Consider the following 15640-nt stretch of genomic DNA (forward strand, 5'->3'; position numbering starts at 1 on the left):
GTTTTGGGCTCTCCATTTCCTTTTTAAAAATAATAATTTTGTTTTCCTATTGTAATAACCCTTAGACTAAAATATAATGTTAACTCAGTAGATTATTTGCAGTGCATTTTGTGAGGGTCAGTGTCTTCCCAGTTTGTGAAATACTTTTCTCAAAATCAGTTCTCAGCATTAGAAAAACTGGAGCATATTTAAAATGATATGTAACAGCATGAGAAGTTAAGAAATGCTGGGCATGCATGGCACAAGATGCCTGTCATTGCAGCTGAACAAGAGCCAGAGATGTGAGTTTGCTAGAATCCATCTCTAAACCAATCAGCAATAAGCTGGCCTGTAGAGTACAGTTCAAACACTTGCTTTGCAAATGCAAGGTCCTGAATCCATCCACCAACTCCCCCTCAAAAAATGTCTCCCAATTTATTGATTTATTGGTGTTTATTTTCTTTGCTAAGACAGACTCTTATAGTTCTTAAATACCACTATCGGATAATGACATAGACTTGAAACAGAATATTCAATCGAGATGGATACACACATTATACTTTGAATACTAAAAGAATGAAGGCATATTTATTCTAAAGTTTTAGTCAACTTGTATATTATTCAGATCAATGATCAGAAGCATATTTCTAGAGTGAGCTTTCTACTTGTTTATGTGTTTATTTATTATTTGCATACTTTTGCGATTCTGGTGATTAATTCCAGGCCAAATGCTCGTTAGTTAGGAAAGCACCATCCCACTGAACTATATATTCCCAGATTAAAAGTGAGCCTCTTATCAATAAGATGTCAGTGAAGAAGAAAAAAAAGCAAAAGCAACATTTTAGTTACTAGTGCTCCATAGCTGTCTTTCTTAAGCATGGCCAAACTATAGCGAAGTCCAAGTTCACTGCGTACTTCTCTCTTCTCTCTTGCTCTTTTTGAAGAGCAGGGTGATATGTTTTGCTGTATATACATATATATTAACCAAATATTTCAGTATAAGTCTTGAAGACTCCTTTTGCACCAGCCTGTGCTCTAGCAAATCCAAACTTTTTACCTGCAATATATAGGCTGGAGAAGAGCAGGTTCCTTTTGACCTCAAATTTCCTGTGAGCAAGATATTTCAGTAACTGTAAATGGTTCATTTATCTTCCCTGTCTTCTTCTATTGAATTGTTGGGTATTTTCCATTTCCACAGTTAGAATGGATGTAAGCCAATACTGAAATGTAATAAGTAAATCTCTTGGATATAAATTTGCTCACCTGGAAGATAAAGATCTATAAAATTAGGAAAAAAATATACAAGGTCTTTTGTGTGTATGTACATAGGTAATAAAATGTCTCTGATATTCTTCACCTTGCATATTTTCCCTATTGAACATTGCCATATGATTATGAAACATATATAATATTTATTCATCTATCTAGTCATTTTTTATTGGGACAGAACTGAGGCTTGAACCCAGAGTCTACATGCTGTCCCTGAGCTTTTGTGCTCAAGACTAGCAGTCTACCACTTGAACTCTAGTTCAACTTCTGTATTTTTTTGTGGTTAACTGAAGATAAGAGTATCCATATCTTAGGGTTCATTTCGCTTAGCATCATCTTACGTTGCTGTTGTTTTTAATGGACTATGTGATTTTTTTGTTTCTTTTTTGTTCTTCTCCCTGTGGTATATCCCTGTTGTCACTGTATTTGATTCTGGTATCTTGCTTCTTGTATATACATTCATCTAATTTGAGGAGGGGAAGGAAAATAACAAAATGCTGAAACAAGGACAAAGGATGACGATTGCAACAATGAGACTCACAAGACACTATATTGGACATGAACTTTACATCTTTGGGGGAGGGAGAGATGAAGAAGGTGGGGAAGGGAAGGGATAGTAGTAGGAGAAAAACAAAGGAGGGGTAACAATGCTGGACAAAAATATGTACTCGTTACCTTACTTATGTAACTGTAACCCCTCTGTACAGCATCTTTATAATAATATATACATATATATATATGTATATTAAAAGAGTATAAATTACTTTCTAGCCTAGGCTGGCTTTGAACTCTGCTTCTCAGGTCTTAGCCTCCTGAGTAGCTACAAGAATAAGCCAGGGACACCTGGCATGATTCTCATATATTTAGAGAGAGAATTATTTACAGTCAACTGTGTAGGCTACAAGAAGCAGCTCATTTTTACCTTATTGTGTCTCTGGTTATGTATTAGTGGACTGAAATTGCACTACTATCAATCTATATGAGATGGAAAAACAGTCACTTTTCCATTGAATGACATGGCTTCAAATTCCTTAGAAAATATTAACTACTGAAATTGTCTCCCTGAAGATTACATTAAGTGAAAGAATAATTTACCTATCATTTATAGATTTGAGTTTACTGGCTAAATGATAAGCTTATTTATTTACTGGTCAAATTATAAAACTTAGCATTGTTACATAGATTGGGACTTACAACTCACAGAAATCTCAGTTCCTGCCCATTTTAAAGTCCACACCAAGAAGGAAAAAAAATTCTGAATAGGATCATTTGATTTTTACCTTTCTCTATTTCCAATACAAAATGTATCACAATTTTCAAGTAAATCATATGTAGTATTTTGTGCATATGTATGCTAGGGCTTGAACTGAAGACCTTAAGTTTTCACTCAACCTGTTCACTCCTTGCTGGTGCTCTACCACTGAGCCATGCTCCAGGTCCATATCTAGAATGAATGTAGTAGTTTTGTTTTCTAACATCATTAATAGTATACTGCCCAAAGGCCAAAGCCTATCTGGAGGCTTTGTATCTATGCCAAATGCTTTCAATTTCTTAATTGTTTCTGTCTGTTAACAATGAAAAAAATGTTTCCCTCCATTTTCACAGTAGCTATGCCAGACTGCAAAGAAGTAGAGCAAAACTCATGAATTTCTGATCTGGGTAAAATAAATAGTGTATAAACTTTGCATGTTTATTCCAGAGACCTGTGAGTTCATGATTTATTCTGTGAGGAGATGTTGAATATTTGGATCCTCTATCCAAATATCATAGTGAACATATGTCCTGTTTCCTACAAGACAGCCTTAGTTTATGGTGTTTTCTAGGCATAAATATAAACAGCAGCCCCTTTCACTTTTTTAAAATCATAGTTGGAATAATGAATTATATGGTCACTTTTTCCCAAACAAATGAATATATCATTTAAAATAAGTAATCATGACAGAGTGTACTTTCCTGATTCACTCTTCAATACCTGACAATTTTTAATTTTACAAATCTGAAACAAACATTAAAAAGTTACTCAAAAAGCATCATTCCTATATTATCTTCAAAATCAAAGAGATAACTCACATAAATTAAGTACCCTACAGCATAGTTTATTTAAATTTGGAATGTGGCAGAAGGATCTTTGCTATATTTACAACATTTTCTTACTAGTAATTCTGAAAATTAGAGAAACCACATAAAACTTACTCAGTGTAGGATAAAATATCTTTAAAAATGTTGTGTAAATTTTAATACGGATTAAAATTGCACTTTCCCTGGGATACATCGATACCTTTATATTAATCTAAAATGTTACATACAACCACCCAGAGCTGGGCACCAGTGGCTCAGGCCTATAATTCCAGCTATTTAGGAAGATAATCATAGCATGAAGCCAGCTCAAGCAGAAAAGTCCATGAGACTTTTTTTTTTTTTTTGTCGATCATTGGGCTTGAACTCTGGGCTTGGGCACTGTCCCTCAGCTCTTCAGCTCAAGGCCAGTGCTCTAGCGCGTGAGCCACAGTGCCACTTCCGGTTTTCTAGTGGTTTATTGGAGATAAGAGTCTCAAGGACTCCCCTGCCCCGGCTGGCTTTGAACCATGATCCTCAGATCTTAGCCTCCTAAGTAGCTAGGATTACAGGCGCTGGGCCGGTGAGGCTTCTTATCTCCAATCAATCACATGGAAAAAGCCTGAAGTGGCGCGGTAGAGCAAGTGGTAGAGTTCTGACCCAAATAAACTCAGAGACAGTACCCAGGACATGAGTCCAAGCCCCAGAACTGGCAAAAGAACCACAACCACGGAAAAATCAAGCCAGAGTCACACCTATAAAAGGTATATCCTAACATTTTATATTATATAGAATATACCAAGGCCTTTTGATATTTGGAACATTTTTTTCATGGAGAAACTATTAAATACAGTGAATCTTATATGCTCAAATAATTCCACATCCTGAGGAGTTCATACTCAAAATAACACAGATTGCACTTATGAACAAACTTTCAGCTCATTCTGGGGTTTGTAATGGCTTTATTTTTACTTAGAAATATTCAAGTGATTTCCACTAAAAAAAGAAAGAAAGAAATTTCAGCACAAATAGTAGAGGAAAAAGAAAAAGAACACTAAGGTTGTATTAAATTTGTTAATTAAGGGTGACTACCAGATGGTGGTCCATTTTTGAGGAGAGCTGGCACAGTATTTTTACTGTGGTATTTATAACTGAGGAAGCCAGCACATGGGAGATGCCAGCATATTGACCTTCCTTGTCCTGTGTGACAGACATCTACATTTAACAAAGCCTCTCCCAAAGAACTCAGTAACATTGTCTTAAAGCAGGAGGTCATAACGTATTTATCACAAGCCATAGAATGTGATCTTGTAAAGCTAGTGTTCTCAAAATTCACTACCTCCTCTAAACAGTTGCAGTAATCCACTCAAAGAGATAGCACAAACCAAATTTTAGTCTAAATATTTTACTTGCAAACCATTCATTCAAAACTTAAACTATACTATGCTATAGTAAGGCCACACCAAAAAGATGAAAAAGGAGAATAGGGAAAAGAAAATCTGGAAACATACTTGCACTGTACTTTTTGCTAACCATTTAAAATAGCTAAAAACTAAAGAGAAATATATTACAATGAAAGTAATTTTGAAAGTCCTTGTTAAGTATTTTATATATATATATATATATATATATATATATATATCAGCTCAGGAACATGAATATATACAGAAGCTATATTAAACAAACAAACAAAAAAACATGAGATGAGTCCTGATAAGTAATAGAACATAGCTGAAGCCAAAGGGTATCGAAGCTGGATTCTTAGGAACTAATGAAATGGATTAAATATCCTTTGTGAGTGAAAGACTTAGCAGTAAATCAGTTTGTATTAGCTCCCAAATAATACTGATAAGAAGTGTCCTTCAAGAAGGATTTTTCTGATCTAATTGCTATTATTAAAGTCAGTACAGGCTTAAAACAAATACCTCTAATATGTACACACAAACCAGGCAAAATTAGAATAGACTTTCCCTAAAGACTTGGTAAACATTCAATTAAAACTTTACAATTGCAAAGTTCAAGCCAGGCTTGTCTGCTGACAGAGATCTTAGTATCTTAGACTTTCTGCACAGTTTCATGGGTGTTTAAGCATACTCTGCATTTTCTCAAGCCAGCTGATGGCAATATTCACTGGGATAAAATTAATTTCCACGGCAACAATTTTCTGATCTATTAAGTGGATAGAAGAAAGGGGAGTGGTGTAATGACGTGCCATTGAATAGATAAAGCGGATGTCAAATACTTATGGTGAACACAAAAATATTTCACGGTATTTTTCAGTGTTATTACATAAGTGTTGTTTAGTTTCCAATTTATATTTTACCCCATTACACAAAGTTAATATATTTACCTTCATTTTTCTTGATGGTGAAATTAGGATTGTTGGCCATTTCCGGGAGGAGACTGTATAAGAAATAATGTCCATTTTTGGGCTCATCTTTGTCTGTCGCACTTACTGTTTGTATGACCTGTAACACAAAATTGACGTCAGCATTTCTGATCATATCAGAGGGGGCTCCTATTGCCTTTAAAAAGCATCCTGATATTCCCCCTTTTGCGGTCTGACACACGGGCCCAAGGATTCTTCCTCAGCTCTCTAAGTTGTCATGGATGGTTTGTGCCAAGAACAGGGAGAAAAAAAATCCATCACTATTAAAAAAAAACAGCTTTGATAAGTTGATGAAAATTAAGAACATTACCTTCTTTTCCATTTGGTGTCTGTGGCTTGAAATAGCAAAGTTAAGTGTATTTGAAAAATCCACTGGGTCATTACTGGTTTCTTTGCAATTTGAGTATTTACTGGCATCTAGAATGAGATTTGGAATTGTTACAGTGATTGCGCGGTGGCTCCTGGGAGGATGTTGGAGGTAGAGGGTTTAAATCTTGATTCCTCACTATTCTTCATTCCTCCTATTCATCCGGTTACCCGTGCTTGCCAAATAGGCACAAACATCACTGTGGCAGACCTTTCTGTTGGATTGCATCTGTTCCTGCCCCATAATGAGCACTGCTTTTAAAGCTAGTGGATAGTGTATGCAAACAATGCTTTGGAGTGTATCCTGAGATGCATAAATTACAGGGATTAGGAGAATTACCACTGTGCAGAGAACTGCTTAGTTGACACAGATTCTGGGAATCAGTGTCTATTGAAAGTGCTTGATTCCCTTGCAAAGCGAGTCCAGACTTAATGCTAGGTTGTCTCTTGGGATGTCAGAGAATTATCTCAATTAATAGTCATGATTTCATGATATATCCTTATTTTAATACAAGACATTATACCAGAACTAATAGTTAAAATACAGTTATCATCTCTCCATCACATATCTACAGTATATATCCTACAAAAAAAGTGGATGAAGGAAGGTAACCTAAGCAATGATAGATTTAAGCATTAAAAATAGTAACAGGGAAAAATAAAAATAAAAGTTTTATGCTCTGAAAACATTGAAATTCTCTCTGGTTTATGCAATTTTGATAATTGTGTGATTATGCTAAATATAATAGGTGAACTTTTAGGTACCATAGAACTTTGCAGTTTTTTTTAAATACATGGATTAATTTCTGTTTTGTAAAAGAAACCCATTGTAATTTGTGACCTAAGAAATATTATAGCCACAATGTAGAACTCTAGTAGTTTTGATCATTTTGCATTATATCCTTCCCATATAGCTTATGATAGGTAATGCCTTCAAGCTAAAAATGAAAGAACTTCCAGTTCTCCATTTTTTAAATTGAACAGATTATCAGCTTGGGTGTGAATTTTTTCAAGAATCTGTTGTCTAATTTTAATGTCTTATAACCAGTAATAACTATAAGTAGTTTGGCAAGATAACACGCAATGGTAGTATAAAAAAGCCACTGTGGTTAAGAGAGTAATTAAGAGAAAAGACACTGAAATCAGACTGCCCAATCTGCAGTCACAGTTTTTAATCATCTTTGTGTGAGATTAAAGAAATTGTGAAACTCTTTCTTTGAAAATCTAATGTAAAAAGAATATGCTTTTCCCATCAAATTCTTCAAATTATTGATATGAATATCTTGTCACAATGTCTGGTTTTGGATAAATGTCCAAAGAAATAGTAGTAATATTATAGTTTTTATATAAACATTGCTATTTATTGATGATATGGCACTTAGAAAAGTGTAATGACTCTGGTTTTGGATTAACAGGGACCCAATATAATCAGATTAGAGGAGAAAGAAATTGTATTTACCATAGCTAAGCACATAGCATATTTGCTTTGACATTAAATGCAGAGAAAACCCTGGGGTTATAGTTTCATAAAAATAGACATGACTGAATCTGCAAGGGGAGAAGATGTCAAATATGCATAACACTTCTGGACAGCATGAATGTACAAATGTTTAACAGAAAAAATATAGGCTGACCAGAAAGTAAAATTTTAAAAATGGTTGAAGGGAGGCATGAAGCCTTGATTTCAAACTCCAGTAATATTAATAGATAGATAGATAAACAGATAGATAAATAGATGTTAAGGAATTGAGAAGGTTCTTCTTTATTTTTCTCCAATCTACCTTTTATATTATTCAACTGATTAACACCATTTATACTACTTCTAATTAATCTTGAGGAAAAAAGTTCTTATATGAATGTCTAATGATGTCAATTCGATCTGAGAGCTATTTGCTTAATTAAGCCAGCATAACAAAAATTAATTCAATAAGTTAGCTTATATGCAGTGAGTGGAGAACTATTTATTATACAACACCTTCGAAATTTAGTTTGGATGTCATAAAATTGAATATAATTTTTCCCATGTGAGTCAACTGAACCAGAAAGTCTTGGGGTATTACTTAGCGATATGCATGTCATGTGGCTTTCTGTGTCATTGTGGCACAAGTTCTAGTCTGAGAATCAGTGTGTGGAGTCAAGAAAAAGATGGGTGCCTACAGCATCTTCATTACCGTTCAGTAAAAGAGTTAGTATAGTGAAACTTCATTGCCTGATGTATAGACAAGTAAGTACTTCAAATGGTAATTCTTTAAATCATGTTCCAAATAGACTATTAACTAGCCATGGAAGATTTTGGGTTAAGGCATGTCTAATATTTTGTTTTGCTTTAAAGTGGAAATAATGTAGATCGCTAGTACCTGAACATTTTATCTGAAAGTAGATCACTTGAATGACTGTGCCAAAAATGCATTAGAATATCTAGATTAAAAAATTAGACATTTCTATTGATGTAATAACAGATAAATGAACTTAGCTTTAAACAGTGGAAGGAAATGAATAGATTTACTCAGGAACATTCACCTCCAGAGACACATGATCAAGAAAAGCTGAGTAGATGGAAAATGATTTGTACATAGGTTCCACTGTTCCCTACTCTTACTGATGTTGATTTTAAAAAAAAATAATTAGACAGTTATTTCATTGAAACAATACAAAAATTTTCAGAGATGTTACAGGCATTTAGGAATAAGCATTTAACTTTCAGTTTAAATATTTGATTTTCTACCTATAAAGTTGGACGCAAATGAAATAAATCTAATGGTTAATAATCTCTTGTGAAATTCATTCCATTTCAAGGGAAACAGAAAGCAATCGATGTGCAGTGTGTGTGTGTGTGTGTGTGTGTGTGTGTGTGTGTGTGTGCGTGTGCATGTGTGCATGCGTGTGCGTATAGGGGTCTGTACATACATAAAATTGAGACAAAACATAAATACATTCCAGGAGCATGTTTCAACTTCAGTGGGAGAGAACTCTGATCTAATTCCTGAGACTACAAATATGAAATCACATAATATTTCTGTCATGAAACTGAAAAGAAGTATGAGAATTTTGTACCAGTCCATAATGCTGACCATAAAGAAAACTCTGTAAGTTATCCTAAATCAGATTGTTTTATTAAGAGCTATTATACCTGACGATAGTTCACAGTAACTCAAGTATTAAGTAATGGTAGAGTATTGTTGCCATTAATAATTTCAGAAAAGTTAAGAAGTCAGCAGACAATGCATTTCTGATGACCTAATCTGTTAACAAGGAAAACAGGATCTTGGGATCCCACTTGCCTGTGAGTTCCTGAAGTTGATTGATCAGCTCTTAGTTGCCAAGCTTAAAAATCTATGAGATCTTTCTCGCCTCTCACTACTGTTTTCTCAATGTTAAGTATTGACTATCTAAATTATTGTATGCATAGAAGACAGCAATCACATTTCTATATTCTTATAAAATCTTTGCAATGCCTTAAGAAGAAGCATTAATTAAAAGACCTAGCAGTATTCCAGTACATCTGAACAGTCTCTATCATATATGTTTGATTATAAATCCAGTCTTTCTCCCCTACCAGACATGCCAGGTTGTCTTAAGTGTGTGGAGGTTCACACTTCCTGTGAATGCATATATATATGTCAGTCGTGGGGCTTGAACTCTGGGCTTGGGTGCTGTCCCTCAGCTCTTAAGTTCAAGGTGAGCACTCTACCACTTGAGCCACAGCACCACTTCCAGTTTTCTAGAGGTTTTTTGGAGATAAGAGTCTCACGGACTTTCATGCCCGGGCTGGCTTTGAACCGCGATTCTCAGATCTCAGCCTCCTGAGGAGCTAAGTGCATTTATATTATCCTGGGGTTTCCAATGTTCTGGTAAATGTGGAAGGATAAGCAATCCATCCTCCTTGCTCGTGTCCTGTGTCTTAGCAGTAGAAACTTTCATCTGAATTCTACCTTGTAGAATGAATAGCTAATTTAACATTCAGAATCCAGGGTTCTATCTGATTGTGGAAAAAAATGGGAGAGGATTCGCTGGTTGCAACATTTGGTACTATTCTTCAAAGATTCCGGAATATAGGGGTCATATATGAAGACGTGGCAAAGATAAGGACTTGAGTGTCTGAAATCAAAGCCCACTGTCACTTTCATACAAAAGCCTGGTTTACTTTTCTTCTTTTCCCCTGTAGTGAGGTAAATTGCAAGGTGTGGTCAAGAGGGTCAATGGAAAAAAATGGAGAAATCAACGGTGGTGGAATAGCACAGATTTAAGGATTTTGACTCTTCCATTATTGTTGGCTAATTTCTGATGATCAACACTGACTTTTCTGAAAGACTGATCACTTTCTTAGAAGTGATGGTGTTTACACTGAGAATCAATGGATGACCCATAAGTCAGCTCCATATGATTTTGCCAACATGCAAGTAAAATTATTTTAAAATATTTTTATATGTGTATAATTTAGAGAAATAAAATCCACACAGAATATGGTATCCAGAATCAGATAAAAGATAACAAAATGGGTTGAAAAGTAATTCCTCAAAAAAGGGGTCATTGAAAATAAAAATTGCACATGAAAGAGAAATCAACTTTTCATAACCATGAGGAGAAAATATCGGTATCTGGGAAATTATATCAGAATCTCACAATGACCTAATTATTCCCAAAGTGTATAATGTAGCTTAAATGTAATCACCATCACCATCATCATATCCCTGTGAAGTATATAACCACAATGTTTTGAATAATTGGCATGACAATCCAATTCCTACCAAGGTTTTTTTTTTTCCTATTCACCAAAGGAGTCCTTTCTTTTTCTTTGTTTTCTTTTTTTGCTCTTGTTCCAAATAGACTACTATTAAAAACAGATAGTTTAGAAGTATAACCTACAGAGAACATAGTAGAAAGAGGCAAATAGATTCTATTTGCTCTTTAATACTAAGTGTAATCCATTGGCCTCTGGGTAGATGCCTTCAACAACCCACTGTAGAAATTCCAACAATTTCATCAGTGTTGTCACTTGTTTTCCATCTCTTTGACTTTAATGACACTAAATTCAAGCAAAACAAAATAAACACAAAGTAAAGTTTGTTGAATGATATGTGTGGGCAAACTTGGGCTTCCTTTGTGGCAATCTTCTACTCTCTACATTCTTTTGCCGGACCCTGTATACCTTGCATGTTGTATATAGCATTAAAATGATCTATATGGCAAACAAATCAGTCTATTAGTCTCTTTTAATAATTAAGTTTAACCAGTTGGGTAAAAGTCACCGATTTTAGCATAGCTCAGAAGTTTCAATTCCCAATCTCTTCTCCACTCCACTCTCTCCATCTTATTTCTGGATAGGCATGTATCCCATTGCCTCTTGATGATCATCACCATTGCTTCCTAAGCTGGATCATGTCCATCCTTTATTCTCAAAGAGCAAGGTTTGGTTATTGAGTTCCATTGACTACTAATTCTAAATATCCCCTGATGGAAATGTGAAAGATTTTATAATGTGTGTGAAAGCAAAATACTGCACGAATTGTTGGTTATATGAGCCCTACCAATACACACACATACACACACACACACACACACACACACACACACACACACACACACACAAATGTGTTCATAAATATAAGGGAAAAGGATAAACAAAAGGAGCATATGATAATCATCTTTATCTTTAATTCATTTTTCCCCAACCTTATCTGGTAAACAAGCACACACACACACACACACACACACACACACACACATGCCACCACCACTACACCACCACCACCACCATTTCTACCACAGTACAATGTAGATGATAGGCTACAATAAAAATTTTCATCACGAAGTCACTTTTAGAAATGCTATCTTTTAACACTCCACCTGCATCTTAAAGATCTTTACAGATGCTTTTAACCTTTGTGTGAAGATATATTTACATAACCTGGTTGGGGTAATTTCCTTGACTATCTAGTAATATGTCAGTGTCGATGGTACCAGATTGTATCCAGTTTATGTGTTTAGCGCAAAGTCAAAGTCTTACTAACTATGGTGTGTAGGATTTCACTCAAAATTATATTCCTCATTATGTCATACAGGATCAAAGAAAACAGGCATAACCATGTGCCAACCTATTTCCTATCCTAAATTCATATTCAGTAACTCACAGGTTGATACAAAAAGAATAGATCAGCCTGAATCTCTTATGATTTCTAAGACATCTTTTATACCATTTTTGTTTCCTCTGTGGATCATTAATCTTTATTCAATTAAGGGCCAGAACAAAAGATATAGTACTTGTAATCCCACAAGAGGTTCAGCTGACACAGAGGCTACATATAAAAATTTCTGAAAGGATGTATATAGTCTATTTCTTTGTGCAGTTGCAGCTAATTTGAAATATTAAAAACAAACACTAACCCTGAAAGTTACAGGAGAAAGAATAAAGTGTGAGTCCTTTTTAAAAAATAAAATACTTTTCAATGATCAGAAGATTATATGGAGATAGGATGTCAGACTCTAGTCTATTGTATTGATCAACTTAGAAACCATTTATAGTATGTTTTTCCAAGTAAGTTCATAAAGACATGAAAATAAAAACCTAAATACAAAACTAAAAAATGGCGTTGTGTTCCTTAGACTTGAAAATGGTGAAAATAACTACAGGTTGAGTTCGCCTTGTCTGAAATATTTGAACCAGAAGTGTTGTGAACTTCAGGCTTTAGGTTTCAATGTCTAGAGTACATTTCATAGAGATAAAGAGATATCTGAGGATGAGACCCGAGCAGACACATGAAATTTATTTCTTCTTCATATATGCACATATATATATATGCATATATATATGTATATATACACGAAATCTCACACAACCTTTTAGTTTGCCTATGCTTGGTGGCGTGTCACTCAAAGTCATTTGTGAAGTTGTGGCATCATGTTGATGTCCAAAAAAACATTCAGGCTTTTGGAGCAATTTAAATGTTAGATTTCCAAATTCTAACTATTAGTTATCATACCTGCCTATTGGGCTTGTAAGATATATCTATGTACGTTATATTTGTATCTGTTGACTCTTCAGATGTGACACTTTAAATACTCATATTTTAACTGTGAGTCACACGCTGTGTAAATAATAAAGGTATAACTCACAATTGCGTCGTTTGAACCACATACTATCCAATTATATTTCTGCATTTGGGCTTTGTCTTTCTGTCAACATTCTACCATAACCCTTGATTAATGATTCTCTTGGAATAAGTTTGGTTACATATGTTCTCATCCTATATTACTTCATGCATCCCATTAATTCACCACCCCCTTATTCTAAACGGAATAAAGTGAATATAGTATTCTGTGCTTTTTGGTGAGGCCATCCCTCCCATCTGTTTCAAAATCAATCCTGTCTCCCTCCTGTGTATGCAGATAGATCATGAAAGATGCCTGCTGGCAGGAAAGTTAAAATTAAATCTCCTACACTTACTGCTTCACGAGTGTTATGAAATGCCATCATTTCATTTCATTTTATTGTTTCCTATTTATTAGAAAAAAGACCCACAGAAACTAAAACAGCAATAAATTCACAAACTTATTCATTGCTGGTGTTTATCAAGGGATAATTATCGTGGCTTTCCTTATGAGGTTTTCTATCTTTTGATCTTACTTTCCATGGAAATCTTTTGAGTCATGTTATTAGTGTCAGGAGTTGCTTTTGTTTTTGGAACCAATTGTTCACAATTGATCTGAATCATATGATCATGAATATTTTTTAGGAGATGTGTGTTGCATGGGTAATGAACTTTCAAAGTTATACTTCTTTCGGGAGAATTTTATGACTCTAGAAAATACAAGGACTTTTGCATCTTTAAAAGTTGACTATAGGGCTGGGAATGTGCCTTGGTGGTAGAGTGCTTGCCTAGCATGCATGAAGCACTGAGTTCCATTCCTCAGTACCACATACACAGAAAAAGCCAGAAGTGGTACTGTGGCTCAAATGGTAGAGTGCTAACCTTGAGCAAAAGAAGCTCTAGGACAGTGCCCAGGCCCTGAGGACTGAACAAAAAAAAATGAGTTGATTTTATCATATGTCTTTGCCAGGTTTCAGGGCTTTTTTTGCTGTGGTTGTTGCTTGTGGGGCTTGAACTCTGGGCTTGAGCACTGGTCCTCAGCAATTCAGCTCAAGGTTAGAGCTCTACCAGTTGAGCCACAGTACCACTTCCAGCTTTTTCTGCTTATGTGGTGCTAAGGATTCTAACCCAAGGCCTCATGCATGCAAGGCAAGCACTCTACCACTGAGCCACCTTCCTAGCCCAGGGTTCAAGGCCTTCAGTAAAACCTATACTCTTTTATCATCCTCAGCTTCCATATTTATAAAGTGGAATTGTAAAACCCAATTATCAGAGCCACATAGATTATATCAAGCATTTGTATATATTACTTCATATCTATCTATATGTTTACTTATTTATATTTATATATATATATGATTTTATATATAAATATAAAATTATGCAAGCAGCATTGCTTTTCCCCCTATTGCCATCTCAGGATATAAATATCGATTTTAAATATAGCATCCTAAAAGCTTTTCCTGCTTTACATGCATTTATGTATGTGTGTAGATTTTATTCAGATACAAAGCTACTTACAATCTCATGCTTGCTTATTATACTCTAGCCAGAGACGTCTTCAATTCTTCAAAAGAATAAGATCTTTCTCCCTTTAGGGTCTTTGCACGTGGCATGCTGCTGGCTAGAAGGCTCTTTTCATGCCCAGTCTTTCTTCATTTACCATAAATGATACCCACTTAAAAGGTAAGTTCCTCTGACAACACTATTACCTTTCTGAATTTCCTTTGTTCTCCTCTGTCTAGTTGCTTTAATGTTTATTTTCACACACTTTCCAACAATTCAAATATCATCTATTCCTCCTTCTTATAAACTTTCTTTCTTACTAAGCTTCATAAGAATAATTTTTCATGCTTCCATAGTGTTGCCTGAGATCATATCACAATAATTAACAGCTTGTGCATAATAAATATTGTTCAGTAGATAACTGAAAATTTTTGACATCCAGAGGTGAGCTTAATTTTAGCGTCTGTGAATACAGCTGTTTCCACAGTAGTATCTAAGAACTTGGTTTCAAAACATTTCTCATCCCCAAATAAAATGCACTAGCAATGTAATTCTAAAATGTTGTGAATATTCTTTGAGTGTCAGATATGGATAGTCATGTATTTTTATGTATGTATTCAACTATGGCTTGTTATATTGTGTGTGTGTGTGTGTGTGTGTGTGTGTGTGTGTGTGTGTGTGTATGAACACGAGAACCACCATACTAAGTAGAATTTTATTACTACAGTATTAGTCAGAGGATGGGAACTAAAGATTTTGTATTTTGCTGGGTACCAGTGGCTCATACCTGTCATTGTAGCTACCCAGGAAGCTGAGATCTGAGGATTGGGGTTCAAAGCAAGTTTGTGAGACTCTTATCTTCAAGTGATCACCAAAATGTTTGAAGTAGAACTTTGGCTCAAATGATAGAATGCTCACCTTTTCTCAGAGAAAGAACCAAGTTCCTGAGTTTAAATCCCAGAATTGGCACAATAAAAAAAGTTTCTGA

General features: G+C 35.0%; 1 protein-coding gene across 2 annotated transcripts in view; it reads right to left on the reverse strand.

The window, feature by feature from the left end:
• The window catches only part of Cdh8 (cadherin 8, type 2), a 354170-nt gene that overhangs the window by 45184 nt on the left and 293346 nt on the right, over positions 1-15640 (reverse strand). For both annotated transcript variants that reach the window (XM_013012785.1, XM_013012784.1), the window contains one exon: positions 5654-5771. In XM_013012785.1, coding sequence (XP_012868239.1) covers positions 5654-5771 — 118 coding nt within the window. The remainder of the gene's footprint in view (positions 1-5653; positions 5772-15640) is intronic.

Source organism: Dipodomys ordii, unplaced genomic scaffold (assembly GCF_000151885.1).
Source record: "Dipodomys ordii isolate 6190 unplaced genomic scaffold, Dord_2.0 Scaffold18, whole genome shotgun sequence".
Taxonomy (NCBI): domain Eukaryota; kingdom Metazoa; phylum Chordata; class Mammalia; order Rodentia; family Heteromyidae; genus Dipodomys; species Dipodomys ordii.